Source organism: Lepus europaeus, chromosome 7 (assembly GCF_033115175.1).
Source record: "Lepus europaeus isolate LE1 chromosome 7, mLepTim1.pri, whole genome shotgun sequence".
NCBI lineage: Eukaryota > Metazoa > Chordata > Mammalia > Lagomorpha > Leporidae > Lepus > Lepus europaeus.
The window spans coordinates 438,138-456,193 of NC_084833.1; the positions used below are offsets into that span (position 1 = coordinate 438,138).

The 18,056-nt window shown below is 65.0% G+C and overlaps 1 protein-coding gene across 1 annotated transcript in view; it reads right to left on the reverse strand.

The window, feature by feature from the left end:
* Positions 1–16,032, reverse strand: part of CHID1 (chitinase domain containing 1) — a 39,171-nt gene extending 23,139 nt beyond the window's left edge. Inside the window, exons 1-8 of the mRNA XM_062197705.1 lie at positions 15,959–16,032; positions 10,988–11,137; positions 9,251–9,400; positions 8,699–8,831; positions 6,477–6,521; positions 5,555–5,661; positions 4,515–4,576; positions 64–156 (exon numbers count right to left, since the gene is read on the reverse strand). Of these exons, the coding sequence (XP_062053689.1) occupies positions 64–156; positions 4,515–4,576; positions 5,555–5,661; positions 6,477–6,521; positions 8,699–8,831; positions 9,251–9,400; positions 10,988–11,098 (701 nt within the window). The 5' untranslated portion in view covers positions 11,099–11,137; positions 15,959–16,032. The remainder of the gene's footprint in view (positions 1–63; positions 157–4,514; positions 4,577–5,554; positions 5,662–6,476; positions 6,522–8,698; positions 8,832–9,250; positions 9,401–10,987; positions 11,138–15,958) is intronic.
* Between the last annotated feature and the right edge of the window lie 2,024 nt (positions 16,033–18,056).

Sequence of the window (18,056 nt, forward strand, 5' to 3'; positions counted from 1 at the left end):
CCCATCCAGGGTCACCGGGTGGACACAGGCCCGGCCCTGCACCGAGCAGAGAGCAGCACTTACCCAGGAGTGACGGCGGGAGGGATGACCAGGATGGACAGCAGCCGGGCCTGGTGCAGCGCCTCAGCCACGTGGGTCAGCATGTGGATGAGGCCCCTGCAAAGGACGGAGACACATGGTCACCGTGAGTGCCTGGGGGGCTCTGCGCCCACCCTCTGGGAGATGGGGTGGGCTGGTCCCCACCAGGGCAGGCAACAGTGCCTTCCAGGGAGCTCCCGGCTCTGCCTCTGGGTGAGCATCAGGGCCCCGCTGACCCTGGCAAGGGGACAGGGACAAAGACTGCCTGGACCCCAGCTAAGCCCTTCCCTTTTATCACACCCAGGGTTCCCCTAGAGCAGGGGGTCTGTACAGAGGTCCAGGAGCACCCCAGAAAAAGGCTCAAGCAGTACAGAGCCACATACCCATCATGCCTTGGGACCCCAGAGGACCCAGCACAGACCCCAGGGTGGTCTGGTCAACTATGAAACACCACAGGTCACTCAGGGCTGAGCTAGGTGCCAGCTGGGGAAGGAAGGCGAGGTCAGAGCACCTGGGGAGGGCACTGGGCATGCAGGGCCCACCTGACAGAGAAGCCCAAAGAGAAGGTGGCAGGTGGGCCTTCTCTGGCCCCTGGAGGTGGAGGGCAGCTAGGAGCCGGCGGATAGTGTGTTGCAAGGAACAGACCCCAGCTTCTCTCCCCACACGGCCCTGGGGCACCTGCCAGCATTCCCAGGCCTGCTTGTATCCCTCGGCCAGCATGGGCAGCAGGTGATCTACCAACAAGTGCCCGTGGCAGGAAGCAGTGCCAAGTCTACCATGCCGGTGGACGTTTTCACAGAGACTGGCCGGGGAGTGCAAACTCTGGGGGGCCTCATCACCCGTGTGCGTGTGAAGCTGTCCCATCCGGGGAACAGATGGACTGTGGCTGTGGCTGGGTCAGGACACCGGGCTGCCATTCATGGCCTAGTCCTCTCGATGGTGCAGGACCCTAGCCCAGGCAATTCTGGGGGGCCTCAACACCCCTGTATATGGGAAGCCGCCCCATCCGGGGAACAGATGGACCGAGGCTGGGTCAGGCCACCCGGGCTGCTGGTCCTTGGCCATGGTCCCGAGGCCTTGTCCTCTCAGTGGTGCAGGACCCCAGCCCAGGCAATTCTCAGTCTCCCTGACCTGGTCCAGATCAGGCCACCACTTTGCAGGCTGAGCACCAGGACCCTAGGTGAGAACTCTGGCCACCAGCGACCGAGGGAGGACCCTTGAGGCCCAGCATCCGTGGCACACAGAACAGAAACTGGGAGACAAGCCACCCTCACATCTCTGTGTCAAGAATGCTTGAGGGGCCGGCGCCGTGGTCACTTGGTTAATCTTCCGCCTGCGGCACTGGCATCCCATATGGGCGCCGGGTTCTATCCTGGTTCTATCCTGGTTGCTCCTCTTCCAGTCCAGCTCTGTGCTGTGGCCCGGGAAGGCAGTGGAGGATGGCCCAAGTGCCTGGGCCCCTACACCCACATGGGAGACCAGAAGGAGGCATCCGGCTCCTGGCTTCGAATCGGCACAGTGCGCCGGCCATGGCGACCATTTGGGGGGTGAACCAACAGAAGGAAGACCTTTCTCTCTGTCTCTCTCTCTCACTGTCTAAGGCCTGAGGGGTGCCAGAGGGGCCACCTTGAGGTTGACATCCCTGAAACACCAGAGCAGACAAGGGGCACCCAGGGACAGCCCTCAGAAGTGATGAGAAGCCCCCAGATTGGTCAGGAGGCTCCTGGACACCTCCCTGTCCTCCTGGGGAGCTGAGCCCATGTCTGCAGACGGTGGGCCAAGGCCAGCCAGCGTGCACGTGCCTGCTTAAGTTTGCCAAAGTGGCCTTTCCCACTGACCTGGTACTTCTGGAAGGACACAGGCCCTCAGAACCCTGGCAAGGGGCCCATGAGGGGGGTGGGTGGGGGCAGAACAGGGGGCCAGGTGCGTCAGGGCTGCAGAACATGCAAAGCTACGGCTGCACCAGCTGGTCACTGCTACCCGGGAATGGGCTCCTGCCCCCCAGCCTCAGACCAGCCCTCAATGTCCCCCAGCACAAGGGACCGCACAGCTGCTCCTTCCCCCTCCTGGCCACAGCCCCCTCACCCAGGCATGGCGACCTCCCCATCCCCCACCCAGATATGAACAACCCCTCAGGAGCCAGACACAAAGAGCTTGTGTCTCACGGCCTACTCAGTGCTTCTAAAACGGAAATGAATCCCAGCAAACCTCTGATAACGGATCCGTTCCCTCAGCATCGTGGCAGGAGGGGACCTGGTGAACCTGTCCCTCCTCAGATGCCAGGTCAGGGCCCTGGCCACTGCACAGCAAGGGTCCAGCGCAAGGCTTGGGGGTGCCCAGAGGTCCTGCAGACGGAGGCCCTCTGGGCTCAGGGCACCCTCACCCACTGCAGTGTCCATCCTGTCCTCCCTCCACTCAGTCCGGCTGTCCTCCGTCTGCTGCCCTCCCATCGGCCCTCCCAGGGAGAAGTGATGGAGGAGGGGCCCCCAGAACACCAGTGTGGAGCAGGCGGGGCCTGGTTGAGGCCGAGGAGCAGGGCTCCAGGCAGCACCTCAGAGGTGTCCCCTGCCTTGGTCTGGATGCCACACTCTCCGCAGCACTCAGCGTGGGCGTGGGGGCAGCTATGCCTTGGGCAGCCTGGGCCCTGGGGCTTGCGGCTAGACTTTCCCACCACGAGCAGGGCCCTCCTTTCACCTCTTCCCAGCTCCACCCACCCCTCTCCGTGAGGGGACGCTGCCGCCACGTGGGCAGAGGGAGACCTGCAGCTCCCGCACCTGCAGCAGCCACATGGAAGGGACGTGGGCGCCCAAGACCCCAGCTCGGGGTGCATGGAAGGAGGGGGGCTCAGCTGCTCAGGGCTGGGCCTTAAAACACCCCTGGAATTCCCTGAGGCAAGAAAGGGAAGGGGTCAGGGGTGGCACTGTGGCGCAGTAGGCTAAGCCCCCGCCTGCAGTGCTGTTATTCCATACAGTTCGTGTCCCTGACACTCCTCTTCCAATCCAGCTCTCTGCTGTGGCCTGGGAAAGCAGTGGATGACGGCCCAAGTCCTTGGGCCCCTGCACCCACGTGGGAGACCTGGAAGAAGCTCCTGGCTCCTGGCTTTGATTGGCCCAGCTCTGGGTGTTGCGCTCATTTGGGGAGTGAACCATTGGATGGAAGACCCCTCCCTCTGTCTGTCTCTCTCTCTGTGACTCTACCTCTCACATAAATAATAAATCTTTTTTTAGAAAAAAAGAAAGGGAAGGGGTCGGTCAACAACAGATTACAACCGTGGCTGGCTCAGGAGGCTGAAGGGCTGCCCTGGACACGCGCTGTGTTGGCTACACCAGCCCCTCGTAGGTGGGTCTAGGATGAATAGGCCCTCTGGAGCCCCTCCTACACCATCTGTGGGGCAGAACCAGGGAAGGTGGCCCAAGGAGGGCTGTGCTGGATCGGGAGGGGCTGTCAGCACTTGCACTGCTCCCTCCCACCCTGCCCCGGGCAGTGGGAGCCCGCAGGTGTCCCAGTGTGCTCCCTCCCACCCTGCCCCGGGCAGTGGGAGCCCGCAGGTGTCCCAGTGTGCTCCCTCCCACCCTGCCCCGGGCAGTGGGAGCCCGCAGGTGTCCCAGTGTGCTCCCTCCCACCCTGCCCCGGGCAGTGGGAGCCCGCAGGTGTCCCAGTGTGCTCCCTCCCACCCTGCCCCGGGCAGTGGGAGCCCGCAGGTGTCCCAGTGTGCTCCCTCCCACCCTGCGCCGGGCAGTGGGAGCCCGCAGGTCTCCCAGTGTGCTCCCTCCCACCCTGCCCCGGGCAGTGGGAGCCCGCAGGTGTCCCAGTGTGCTCCCTCCCACCCTGCGCCGGGCAGTGGGAGCCCGCAGGTGTCCCAGTGTGCTCCCTCCCACCCTGCCCCGGGCAGTGGGAGCCCGCAGGTGTCCCAGTGTGCTCCCTCCCACCCTGCGCCGGGCAGTGGGAGCCCGCAGGTGTCCCAGTGTGCTCCCTCCCACCCTGCGCCGGGCAGTGGGAGCCCACAGGTGTCCTAGTGGCTACTGCAGCTATGACAGTGAGGAGCTATGAGGCCACCTCCCAGTGGACTGCTGCAAAGCCCGTGGGCCTGGGCAGCCACTCTGTGGCCTGGCCGTCCACACCACAGGTGCTGGCCATGCTTAGCTGGTCCCTTCTCCACATCCCAGGACGGCACCTCACGGTCAGGGGGAACTTCTGCTTGGGCCCGAGCTTGGCCTCTGTCATGCTGTCTGGGCCGCCGTCTCCTGGCATTCCCTTTACCACCGGGAAAAGCCTCGGGGCCAGCTTGGCCATGGGGTCAGAGCCGGACCTGCCCCACTCCGGATGCAGAGACTGCTGGCAAAAGACCCAGACTCCCTCTCCCCTCGGTCTTCCTCTGGCTCTGCCAGCACCCAGGAAGCAGGAGCAGCCCCACCCGCCCACCGCAGCCAACTTACCCATGCTTCTGGCTCAGCAGCTGGCTCCAGACCTCCACCACAAAGCCGTCAAAATGCTGGTTCTAAAACAAACAGGAGGGGCCGGTGCTGTGACACAGCAGGTAAAGCTGCCACCTGCAGTGCCGGCATCCCACATGGGCGCTGGTTCAAGTCCCAGCCGCTCCATTTCTGATCCAGCTCTCTGCTGTGGCCTGGGAAGGCAGTGAAAGATGGCCCAAGTCCTCGGGCCCCTGCACACGCATGGGAGACCTGGAAGAAGCTTCTGGCTCCTGGCTTTGGATCGGTGCAGTTCTAGCCGTTGCAGCCATCTGGAGAGTGAACCAGTGGATGGAAGACCTCTCTCTGCCTCTCTCCCTCTGCCTCTGCCTCTCTCTAAGTGCCTTTCAAATAAAGAAATTAACTTAAAAAAAAGAAACGGGAGCATGTGGGAGGGGGGCCCAGGGACCCAGGAGGGATGAGGGAGACGCAGCCCTGCCCCTGCCCACCTGGCAAGGCCACAGCCTAGTCACTCATGAAGCCACACCCAAGCCCACACTGTGCGCCCAGAGGCGGCTCTCAGAAAGGTGCAGCACAGGGGTCCCACGGGAGGCAGGGGCAGAGGGACTGATCACCCCTCTTCCTTACCCCCACAGCCCAGACTGGCAGCCAGCAGGGGTGGGGACCCCAGGAGGGCAGCAAGAGACACCCCCTGGTCCCCAGAGGATCCCTATGGTCAAGCAACGTGCTTGAGCAGGAAGCCAGGCAAGGAGCCACTGGTGCCTTGCGGGAACCCCAGCCAGGGAGGGGGGACTCGGCCTGGGAGGAGGGGAGGTGGGGCCTGGGAGGAGGAAAGGGGCAGGGATGGAAGATGGTGTGGGGAACGTAGGGCCTGGGAAGAGGGGAGGGGTCTGTGGAGGTGGGGCCTGGGTGGGAGATGGTGTGGGAAGGCGGGGCCTGGGGAGGCGGGGCCTGGGAGGCAGGACCGGGGAGGAGGTGGGGCCGGGGGACTGTGCTCACAGAGCTCCCAGAGTGTTGAGGGGCTGGGCAGCCCCAGGCCTCACCTTTGCCACCTGCACCACAGTCTTGCTGAGCTCCTCCACCTCATCCTCACTGTCTAAGACGTTGCGGAAGTCGTCGTAGGTCCAGTCCTCAAACAGAAGCCGAGGCACTGCAGGGGACACAGTCTGTGACTGCAAGACCGAGGGGCGCCTCTGGCTGGATTCCCCAAGGGTGTCTCATGGGCCCCCAAAGCAGTCAGGCCAGTGCTGGGCAGGGGAAGCCACTGAGGCAGCCGTGTGCCTAAGAGGAGCGAGGATATGGTGACGCCCCTCGCACCCATACCAGCCTCCCTTCCCCTGGGGGCCCAGCCGCAGGGTCAGCTCCTGGCTGCCTGGCTCCCATGGAGTGGTCTCCCTCTGACCCAACAGCGCCGTCGCCCCAGCTACAGATCCACTCCGGGCCTGCAGAGGCCTCTGTGCCTGCCTGCTGGGCCACCCGCACTCCAGCCTGGACCCCCCACAGCAGCAGTTCAGCCTGTGGCTGCTCCCGAGCCTCCTGGGAGAGCTTCCCTCACCCTGCACCCTCCATTCCCACTCTGCTGTCCCCGAGGCTCTTACTGCCCTGGGACACATGTCCCTCCCTCAGCAGCCATGAGCTGTTAGGCGCAAGGCTGGGGAAGGGTCAGCATCACCCTCAAGGACTGGTCCCGGGAACCTCAACAGCACTTGTTGGGTGTGTGGGAGAAGACAGGGCAGGCAGAGCCACTGGCCAAGGAGGTGCTGGTCTTGGACCACGGCCCTGGAGGTGGGAGAGCCCAGGACTCCAGCTGGACTGTGGGCAGTGAAGGCAACACAGTCTGGATAAGAGGGTCACGCCAGGTCCCCAAGGGCCCACCTGTTCACCCACAGAGGAACTGTGCCAGCGTGGGCCCCGACGCTGTGTGGCTGGGGCTCCGGCCGCAGCTACCAGGCCCGCTGGACTCACCGATGCGCAGGCCCTTGGCATGCTTCCTGATGGCTCGCATCCACCCTGTGGGCATGAGGGGACCGTCAGCACAGGTCAGTGCTCAGCCAGGAGACCCAGCCACACCCTCCAGCCCCGAGGAGGACATGGCACCCACGATGGGAACTGAGGGGAGGGGAGCTGGGTAGGACCCACTTTGCCCTGGGTAGCGGAGCGGCAGCTCTGCACCCAGCTCCCCCTGCCGCAGAGAGCAGCTCTGAACCTACTCTCCCTATCCTGGGACAACTCAGAGCCCACAGCCAACCAGAGGTCAGACTGCTGTGTACCGAGCCACTACCCAAGGGCCCAGGGAGTGTCAGGCTGTCTCTGAGCTAAAGGCACCAGCACCCACCAGGACCCCCATTTTTAAAATCAATTTATTTATTTTGAAAGTTAGAGTTACAGAGAGACAGGGGGAGACACAGATCTTCCATCTGCTGGCTCACTCCATAGACGTCTGCAACAGCCAGGGCTGGGCCAGGCTGAAGTCAGGAGCCAGGAGCTCCATCCGGGTCTCCCACACGCGTGCAGGGGTCCAAACACATGGGCCATCTCCCGCTGCTTTCCCAGGCCATTAGCAGGGAGGTAGATGGGAAGTGGAGCAGCGGGGACGTGAACTACGGCCCATATGGGATGCTGGTGTCGCTGGCGGTTTACCAACTAGGCCACAGCGCAGGCCCCAGGCCCTGACCTTCTGTGTCACACCCTCACCTCCCACAGGCACCGATGTGTCCTTGCTGACGGTCCCAGCGTGGTGGCCACCTCAGGAGCCACCTCCTCCAGACAGCCCTGCCCCTCTTCCCTCCCCCCTGCACACCAGCCTGCACCACAGGCCACCTCTCCAGACAGCCCTGCCCCTCTTCCCTCCCCCCTGCACACCAGCCTGCACCACAGGCCACCTCCTCCAGACAGCCCTGCCCCTCTTCCCTCCCACCCTGCACACCAGCCTGCACCACAGGCCACCTCCTCCAGACAGCCCTGCCCCTCTTCCCTCCCCCCTGCACACCAGCCTGCACCACAGGCCACCTCCTCCAGACAGCCCTGCCCCTCTTCCCTCCCCCCTGCACACCAGCCTGCACCACAGGCCACCTCCTCCAGACAGCCCTGCCCCTCTTCCCTCCCCCCTGCACACCAGCCTGCACCACAGGCCCCATCTCCAGACAGCCCTGCCCCTCTTCCCTCCCCCCTGCACACCAGCCTGCATCACAGGCCACCTCCTCCAGACAGCCCTGCCCCTCTTCCCTCCCCCCTGCACACCAGCCTGCACCACAGGCCACCTCCTCCAGACAGCCCTGCCCCTCTTCCCTCCCACCCTGCACACCAGCCTGCACCACAGGCCACCTCCTCCAGACAGCCCTGCCCCTCTTCCCTCCCACCCTGCACACCAGCCTGCACCACAGGCCACCTCTCCAGACAGCCCTGCCCCTCTTCCCTCCCCCCTGCACACCAGCCTGCACCACAGGCCACCTCCTCCAGACAGCCCTGCCCCTCTTCCCTCCCACCCTGCACACCAGCCTGCACCACAGGCCACCTCTCCAGACAGCCCTGCCCCTCTTCCCTCCCCCCTGCACACCAGCCTGCACCACAGGCCACCTCCTCCAGACAGCCCTGCCCCTCTTCCCTCCCCCCTGCACACCAGCCTGCACCACAGGCCACCTCCTCCAGACAGCCCTGCCCCTCTTCCCTCCCCCCTGCACACCAGCCTGCACCACAGGCCACCTCCTCCAGACAGCCCTGCCCCTCTTCCCTCCCCCCTGCACACCAGCCTGCACCACAGGCCCCATCTCCAGACAGCCCTGCCCCTCTTCCCTCCCCCCTGCACACCAGCCTGCACCACAGGCCACCTCCTCCAGACAGCCCTGCCCCTCTTCCCTTCCCCCTGCACACCAGCCTGCACCACAGGCCATCTCCTCCAGACAGCCCTGCCCCTCTTCCCTCCCCCCTGCACACCAGCCTGCACCACAGGCCATCTCCTCCAGACAGCCCTGCCCCTCTTCCCTCCCCCCTGCACACCAGCCTGCACCACAGGCCACCTCCTCCAGACAGCCCTGCCCCTCTTCCCTCCCCCCTGCACACCAGCCTGCACCACAGGCCACCTCCTCCAGACAGCCCTGCCCCTCTCCCCTCCCCCCTGCACACCAGCCTGCACTCCATCACACTCTTCTAGTTCTCAGGACGCACAGACAAGCGGGGAGGGTGGGAACCTGGGTCCATGTCGTGGAGGCCCGTGACCTCGAACATCTCGCGGCCCCGTCTCTTCAGCTGCAGCCAGACTGGAGAGATGAGCGTGAACTTGCTCCCAAAGACCTTGGCAATCTCGTAGCCATGGCTGTTCCACTGGCAGAGGGAAGAGGAGCAGACAGTGAGCAGGTGAGCGGACCCGCCTCACCACGTGCTGCCGCCCCAGGCCGGCCCTGCAGCCAGCTCTTGTCCGGGCTGACGTCTCCCTCCCGCTCTGGAGAGCTCACGGGACTGCGGCCTACAGCCTGGAACCCTGGCCACGAGCCAGTGCACACACGCTGCTTCAGGCCTGCGAGCCCAGCTCCCGCCTCGGGGGCACCGACAGGATCGTCTGCAGCTGCGCAGAGCACAGACTCCCAGTGCCCTCCACGCTGCCGCCTCCAGGACGGCGGCGCCCTCACCGCAGCCGAGGCCGAGCAACAGCCGGGAGGTGGAACACAGGCTCCTGTCACTGTTCAGCCAGGAGGAGTCAGCGTGGGAGCCGTGGGCCCCCACTCCCAGACAGCTCTACTTACTGGCGTGACGTAGCCCAGGACATCGCCGGCAAAGTGTCTCTCCCTGGCCTTGGCTGCACAGTAGCTGCGATGTTCAAGAACCACGTCCTCCGCTTTGGGGTCCGTCACCACCAGACCCCGATCCTGGACGGGCCTGTCTGACAACTGCGTCTGAGAAAACAAAACGGGCAACGAAGGAGGCCGTCAGGGGTCCATCTCGGCGGGCAGTGCAGCATCCCCCGTGGTGGCAGCACGAGTCCTCTCTTTCCAGCCAGGGTCTGTCCCAGGATCAACACCACACTGCCAGCCAGGGGTCCCCGCGGGCAGCACAGTTCTGGGTTCTGGCCAGCAGTGAGCAGACGGCCACAGCTGGGAGGGGCCCTTCCCACCCTTCTCTGGGGTGGCATGGACCTAGGATAGCTCCCTGCACCCAGCTCAGGCCACTGTGTACTCACGTGGGCACCTCAGAGCCACCCCTTGCTGGAGGGATGAGCGCACGCCAGGCCCTCAGTGTGGGCCCTCTGGTGCCCTGTGAGCGCACCCCTCCCCACCTCTGCTCCTGGAAGCTCCCCGTGTATTCTTCATTCGCCTGTTTTTCTTCCTTTTTTTTTGGGGGGGGGGAGATTTATTTATTTGAAAGGCAGAGCAACAGAGGGAGATGGAGGGATGGAGGGAGGGAGGGAGGGAGAGAGAGAGGGAGCGATTGTCTTTCTACGGGTTCACATCGACTCCAAAGCCAGCAGCCAAACCCCACCTGGGTCTCAGGTGGGTGGCAGAGACCCAAGCCTTGGCCGTCACTTGCTGCCTTTCTTAGATGCATCAGCGGGAAGCTGGATCAGAAGCAGAGGAGCTGGGACTCCAACCAGCGCTCTGACTAGGAGGCAGGCGTCCCACGTGGCAGGCGAACCCACACCTTGCCCCGCCTGTCCTGTCCACGCTCAGTTCAGCCTCCCTTTGACTCTGCCCATGCCCTAGCCTGGCCCCACAGGCTCTGAGACAGACGGAGGTGCCCGCCTGCCCCAGGGCGGATGGAGAGAGGGCCCATCTGTCCAGGACAGGGTCTCAGAAATGGGCCTGCGATAGTAGGTTGGTCTGGCCAGCAGCAGGGCGACTGACAGGGCTGAGGGGTGTGCTGGGGAACCACCGCGAATTTACGTCCTTGGGACTGTTCCCAGAATAGCACAAAGGCCACGTCAGAGGCGGCTCACGGCTGAGCATGCTAAAGACCAGGACAGCAGCAGGAAGATACAGGCGTTGTCACAGGAGATGGCCTAGCGGGCAGGCGGGGACGCCAGGGTGAGCCTGCCTACCCTCAAAACCAAGTCCAGAGCCTCACACAGAGGTCTTGGCTGCCACAGCCCCCCCCCAACTCCAAGGTCTCAGCTGCCACAGCCCTGCCCCCCACCCCAGGGGTCTCGCTGCCACAGCCCTGCCCCCCACCCCAGGGGTCTCACTGCCACAGCCCTGCCCCCCACCCCAGGGGTCTCGGCTGCCACAGCCCTGCCCCCCACCCCAGGGGTCTCGCTGCCACAGCCCTGCCCCCCACCCCAGGGGTCTCGCTGCCACAGCCCTGCCCCCCACCCCAGGGATCTCGGCTGCCACAGCCCTGCCCCCCACCCCAGGGGTCTCGGCTGCCACAGCCCTGGCCCCCACCCCAGGGGTCTCGGCTGCCACAGACCCCCTCACTCAGAGGTCTCGGCTGCCACAGCCCCCCTCTCTCCCCAAGGCAGAGGGAGGAATGTGGGGGGTGACCCCTACCTTCTCATTCAGCGTCTTCAAGGCGGCTTTTTTGGCGTCCGACTTCGACAGGGTGGTGTGAACAGAGCCGCACGCCAGAGCGAGCCAGAGGACGAGCAGGAGCAGCTGCATGGCGGGCTGTCAGCGGAGTCCAGCCCTAGGCTTCAGGGGCTGCAGAGGGCAGAGCACAGGAGACAGGCCGTGGCGCCCAGGTGCTCGTGGGCTGCGCTGGCCACCCCGGCTGCGCCGCCAGTTCCTCCAAGCACCCAGACAGGGCTTTCCCCAGTGCCAGCCACAGAGCCCTCCTCCCAGCTGCCCAAGGCTGCCCTGACCACAGGCGGCCACGTAGGAAATGGCGCCCCCACTCTGCCCCTGAAACCAAGGAAACCCTGGGTCACAGTAGGGCGTACGTGTACAACAGAGCCACGGAAGGATCTGAAGGAAGCACGTAGCCTCGTGGAGGAGGAGCCTCAGGAGAGATTACGATAAAACGCCACGCAAAAACGTGCGGCTTCCACTTAAGGAATGAAAGGCAACAAACCAGAAAAAGCATCTGGAATATCAACTACTGAAAATAAGTAGGGAAATCTTACAATAAGACAAGCCAATGTAAAGACATCCCGGGGCCAGCACTGTGGCGTAGCAGGCTAACCCTCCGCCTGCGGCACCTCATCCCATGTGGGCGCTGATTCGAGTCCTGGCTGCTCCACTTCCCATCCAGCTCCCCGCTGATGGCCTGGGGAAGCAGTGGAAGACGGCCCAAGTGCTCGGGCCTCTTGTCTGCCCGGGAGACCCGGGTGAAGCTCCAGGCTCCTGGCTTCGGATTGGCCCAGCTCTGGCCATTGGGGCCATTTGGGGAGTGAACCAGCAGATGGAAGACCTCTCTCTCTGACTCTGTAACTCTGCCTCTCAAACTAAAATAAGATAAAATAAATTAAAAAAAAAACTTAAAAAAGAAAGATGAGAACATCCCACTACAACAATAAGGGGACAAGAAGAGAGAGGACAGATTCCCAGAGCCCCAGAAGTAAGCAGCTCGGCTGCACCAGCTCAGAGGACAGCCACTGGTTTAGACAGCGTCTCCACTCGGGCTAGAGGCAGGAAGTCGAGTCGGGAAGCAGAAATACAAGGATCCTGCTGTGCCCCCCCACTTCCTTTCCTTTGCAAGCTGCCCTCTGCGGGGCTGGAGGTCCTCACATGTGTAGGAGAGCGAGGGTGCTCACTGGCCTGGCACCTCTGACCCTCAGCAGACAGACACTATGGCGCTGGCGAGCACTGCTGACTCAACCATAAAAACGCTACTGTGGCATAGTGGGTAAAGCCAACGCCTGCAGTGCCGGCATCCCATATCCAGCTGTCTGCTATGGCCTGGGAAAGCAGCAGAAGCAGGGGCCCCTGCACCCGCGTGGGAGACCCAGAAGCTCCTGGCTCCTGGCTTCGGATCGGCATAGCTCCGGCCATTGCGGCCAACTGGGGAGTGAACCATCTGTTGGAAGACCTCTCTCTGCCTCTCTTCCTCTGTGTAACTCTGACTTTCAAGTAAGTCAATAAATCTTTAAAACACACACACACACACAGCCTGGTCCCATACACCTGTGTGTAACCCACAGGCAGAAGTGCGCATGGAGCTAACTGCAATGTGAATGAGCAGGTGGCCTAGGTCATGTCGCCTTCTGCTTCACCCGGACTGCTGTCAGTCATACAGCTCACTATCGGGTGCCAGCGGCCCCTCCTCCCCAAGCTCCCTCCGCCCGTCCTCCGCCTCGGAGCCTCAGCCCGGCACAGCGGGGCTGCCTGTCCTTGACTGCGAGGCAGCCCGGCCCCTGGTCCCAGGCCTTATAGCGTGTGCTGCTCCAGACCCGTCGAGGGGGCCACACAGCCCACTGCACAGCGGGCGGGCAGCGCTCAGGACACCACGGCCTGGGTTCAGGAGGCTCCAGGAACCCCAGTATCCTGTGAGGAGCTTCTAGACCATGGCAGGGCCCCTCCCACGGGGCGATCCCCTAGCCAGGCACTTGCTTTCACCCCCTCTGTTCCCCTGGGCAGCACTCATGCTTTGGCACCTGAAACACACGTGGGGGCAGTAAGAACACAGCCCTGGAGCTAACCAGGAAGCTCCCCGACCCCGGAGGCGACCCACGGAGCTGGGGGGTGAAGCCCGTGAGTGGTCACACAGCCAGGGCAGCGGCAGAGGGCCAACGCGGACACGAGACCTAGGCCCAGATTGCTGCCCTCTGCCCCTGGCCCCCAGCCCCACCAGCCTCTCTTCTCTGTACTGACCCCAGCCCCAGACGGCTACATGTGGAGGAGGGAGCCAGGCTCGCCAGCCTCTGTCTGGCTGCTGGGGCACAAGACTAGGCCTGCTGCCCACTGAGCACCTGCACCTGGCCGGCCAGCTCTGGGATGAGCACTTGGAACCTGGGCACTGGGCCACGCTGACTGCTGTGAAACGGCCCAGGCTGGGGGCGGGGAGGTGACACGTGTGTGATGTGTGAGGGGTGGTCGTGCTGCCCCAGGCTGGGAGTATGAACTCAGCACGCTGTTCCCGTGGCACAGCTCCGTGGGCTCCCACAGCCCCTGCTCTGGCTTCAAAGCACGTTCCTCCCGACACCAGGCCCCTCCTTTGAGCGGAGGGGCTAGTGTTGCGACCGGGCGTGGACCCCACTCTGGCCACCCACAGGGGTCTTGGAAGGTCCCCTCTGCTCCCACCCTTCCAGGGCCGAGTCCCGCAGCTCAGGAGCCTGGTCTCATGGGGGACAAGTCACAGAGGGGCTGTCGCGTTCTCATGGAGCCACAGGGAGAAACGCCCTCACCACAGTCCAGCACCTGGGCTGTGCAGACGTGTGCTGTCCAGGGCCAGCCTGACCGCAGCGCACCAACGCCCTGCTCAGAGCGGGCTTTCCCAGCGGCACCCTTCGGCACCACAGTGAGAAACACGGCCGGAAGTGTCCCAGGCCACCGGCTGGGTCCCTGCGCTGACTCTCCTGTCATCAGAAATGCGGTTCTTAAGTCCAGGGGTTTCCACCTGAGCTTTGGGAGCTAGCGTGTGCCTGCAGTGAGGGGTGCGTGTACACGGGAACACGGAGGCGCCGTGAGAGGCAGGACGGTCACGACACGCGGTGTGCCGGGCTGTGCTCACGCACTTCTTGCCACGAGCCTGGGCACCGGCTCTGGCCACGGCGCGACACCGATTCCACAGCACAACGGACACGGGACAGCCACGGATGGCTCAAGGGCCGTGCGGTCGGCAGCCCGCAGGCCCCCGACCCAGTCTGGGGGGTGGGCGGGCCCCACCGGTCCTGGAGCGGAGCGGCAGGGGGCGTGCAGGCGGAAGGACAGCGCCCACCTGGCTGCGCGTGCCCCCGTGCCCCGGCAGCCACCACGCTGCCACCCCCAGCCGCCACCTCAGCACACACTCACACTGCCTCCCTCAGGGCTCCGCATTCGCGCTCGCACGCGCTCCGGGCACGGGGCCAGGCACGCCGGCTCTCACCCGGTCATTCTACACTGTGCACACACACGCTCCCGCTCACCCGCATGAGCACTCACACGGGCCGCCTGTGCTCACTCGCACCGTCCCTGACGCCCACTCCTCACATCTGCTCACTCACACACGCTCCCTCCCTCACACCTGCTCGCACACTCACTCCCTCTCCCACTCATCACACCTGCTCGCACACTCACTCCCTCTCACATCTGCTCACACCTGCTCACACTCACTCCCTCTCCTACTCATCACACCTGCTCACACTCACTCCCTCTCCCACTCATCACACCTGCTCACACTCACTCCCTCTCCCACTCATCACACCTGCTCACACCTGCTCACACTCACTCCCTCTCCCACTCATCACACCTGCTCACACACACTCCCTCTCCCATTCATCACACCTGCTCACATGCACTCCCTCTCCCACTCATCACACCTGCTCACACGCACTCCCTCTCCCACTCATCACACCTGCTCACACGCACTCCCTCTCCCACTCATCACATCTGCTCACACCTGCTCGCACACTCCCTCCCTCTCCCACTCCTCACATCTGCTCACTCACACACACTCCCTCCCTCACATGCGTGCTGTCCCTCATTGGCTCACTCCTTCCTCTCCCTCACACCTGCTCACACTCACTCCCTCTCACACTCATCATACCTGCTCACACGCACTCCCTCTCACACTCATCACATCTGCTCACACACTCACTCCCTCTCACACTCATCACATCTGCTCACACTCACTCCCTCACATCTGCTCGCACACTCACTCCCTCTCACACTCATCACATCTGCTCACACCTGCTCGCACACTCACTCACATCTGCTCACTCACTCCCTCTCACCTGCTCACACACGCACACGCCCTCACCACGTTGCTCACTCTCACACCCTCCCTCACACGCGTGCTGTCCCTCATCGGCTCACTCCTTCCTCTCCCTCACACCTGCTCCCACACTCAGGCTCACTCACAAAATCACACACACTCCCTCACAGACTCTCACGCTCCCCCCACACTCACCCCCCTCACACACTCGCTGTCACTCAAGCTGCTCACACACTCACTCGCTGACACACTCACCTCCCTCACACACTCGTGCTCCCCCTCACACACTCATCTCCCTCACACACTCGTGCTCCCCCTCACACACTCATCTCCCTCACACACTCATCTCCCTCACACACTCGTGCTCCCCCTCACACACTCATCTCCCTCACACTCACTCGCTGTCACACTCACCTCGCTCACAGCTGCTCACACACTCACACACTGTCACACTCGCGCTCCCCTCACACACTCGCTGTCACACACTCATCTCCCTCTCACACACACACACTCTCCCTCACGCACGCACTCTCACGCTCCCGCACACACCTGCACACTCGGGCTCTCACGCGCGCTGCGCCCCTGGCGGGGCCCGGCCGCCCAGCGCGCCCACGTCGCCGCGGGGAAACTGAGCCGCGGGAGCAGCAGACGCCGGCCGCCGCAGGGCTCACCTTCATGTCAGGGAGGCCGGCCGGACCCCCTCGCGCACGACCGGAAGCCGCTCCGCGCTCGCCGGAAGTCCCGCCCGCCGTCCCGCCGCTCTCTCCCGGCCGCGCCACGCCTGCTTCCGCCCCTCCGCGGCGCAAGGCACGCTGGGGCGGGGCGGGGCGGGGCAGGTGCGCGCCGCAGGTGCACGCTCCGGGCAGGCGCGGGGCCCGGGGGCCGAGGCGCGGGAGTCCGGAGTGTGACCGTCCCCCCCGCGCTGTCCTCCCTGACGGGCGCGGGAATCGCCTCCCTCGGCCCCGCCCGCGCCGCTCCCTGGTGGGCGCGTCCCCGGCCCGGTGACCGCTAGGGCTTGCAGATGCCGGCGGCAGGGGCCCCAGCCCCCAGGCCCCAGGCGGGGAGGGGCGGCAGGGACACCCCCAGGCCCCAGGCCCCAGGCGGGGATGGGCGGCAGGGACACCCCAGCCCCCAGGCCCCAGGCGGGGATGGGCGGCAGGGACACCCCAGGCCCCAGGCCCCAGGCGGGGATGGGCGGCAGGGACACCCCAGCCCCCAGGCCCCAGGCGAGGAGGGGCGGCAGGGACACCCCCAGCCCCCAGGCCCCAGGCGGGGATGGGCGGCAGGGACACCCCAGGCCCCAGGCCCCAGGCGGGGATGGGCGGCAGGGACACCCCAGGCCCCCAGGCGGGGATGGGCGGCAGGGACACCCCAGGCCCCAGGCGGGGATGGGCGGCAGGGACACCCCCAGCCCCCAGGCCCCAGGCGGGGATGGGCGGCAGGGACACCCCCAGCCCCCAGGCCCCAGGCGGGGATGGGCGGCAGGGACACCCCAGCCCCCAGGCCCCAGGCGGGGATGGGCGGCAGGGACACCCCAGGCCCCAGGCCCCAGGCGGGGATGGGCGGCAGGGACACCCCAGCCCCCAGGCCCCAGGCGAGGAGGGGCGGCAGGGACACCCCCAGCCCCCAGGCCCCAGGCGGGGATGGGCGGCAGGGACACCCCAGGCCCCAGGCCCCAGGCGGGGATGGGCGGCAGGGACACCCCAGGCCCCCAGGCGGGGATGGGCGGCAGGGACACCCCAGGCCCCAGGCGGGGAGGGGCGGCAGGGACACCCCAGGCCCCAGCCCCCAGGCGGGGAGGGGCGGCAGGGACACCCCAGGCCCCAGGCGGGGAGGGGCGGCAGGGACACCCCAGCCCCCAGGCGGGGAGGGGCGGCAGGGACACCCCAGGCCCCAGGCGAGGAGGGGCGGCAGGGACACCCCCAGGCCCCAGGCCCCAGGCGGGGATGGGCGGCAGGGACACCCCAGGCCCCAGGCCCCAGGCGGGGATGGGTGGTGACTTGGGCGTCTCTGCCCCCCCCCCCCATTCCAGCAGCTTTCTGCAGAAAACCCGCAGGGCGGTGCACAATGGGCCGACCGCACTGCGCGGCGACTTCCCCATTTCTGCTCTTCTCCCTGAGCCGCACATTTCCTCCTTTCTCTTCCCCGGGCTGGGAACTGGGTGGGTGCGGGAAGCTTCATGCCAGCCGCGTGCCTTCCCGCACCCAGCCAGCTTGGCGCGCCCTGGGTGGCTGGCTGAGGCCTTGGGGAGGGTGCAGTGGCCGCACCCTCTCAGCGCCCTGCGGGCCTAGCAGTGCCACTCAGGTCAAAGGTCGCTTAGCCACCCTAGGAGCCCGCTGAGCTACGGAACTGCAGCATTCCGGGGTGCAGACCCCTGGCACAGCAGAGCAGGGGGCAGGGTTGGTGCTCTCCGCAGAGGCCCCCTGGGCAGTGCCGGACCCTGTCAATGGCCAGCGTCCCTGCTGGCCTGGCTGTGCTGAGGGACCCAGGACCTGGGCTGGAGGCCGACCCCACTGGGTGGCACAGGAAGATGTGAGGCGGGGCTCTGAACAGGAACCAGGACGGAAACCTTAGCGTTTCTGAGCTGGCGAAGCCGGAAGCCTTTGGCGTCTGATTTTCCTGAAACATGCAAGAGAACCTGGTTTACCACAGTTAAAATTTTCATCTGTTAAGCAGATGAGTTGTTGAGTTGTGTAATTTTAAAAATATTTTTAAAAATTGATTTATTTGTGCAAAAGGTAGAGAAGGAGAAATAGAGATCTCCCGCTC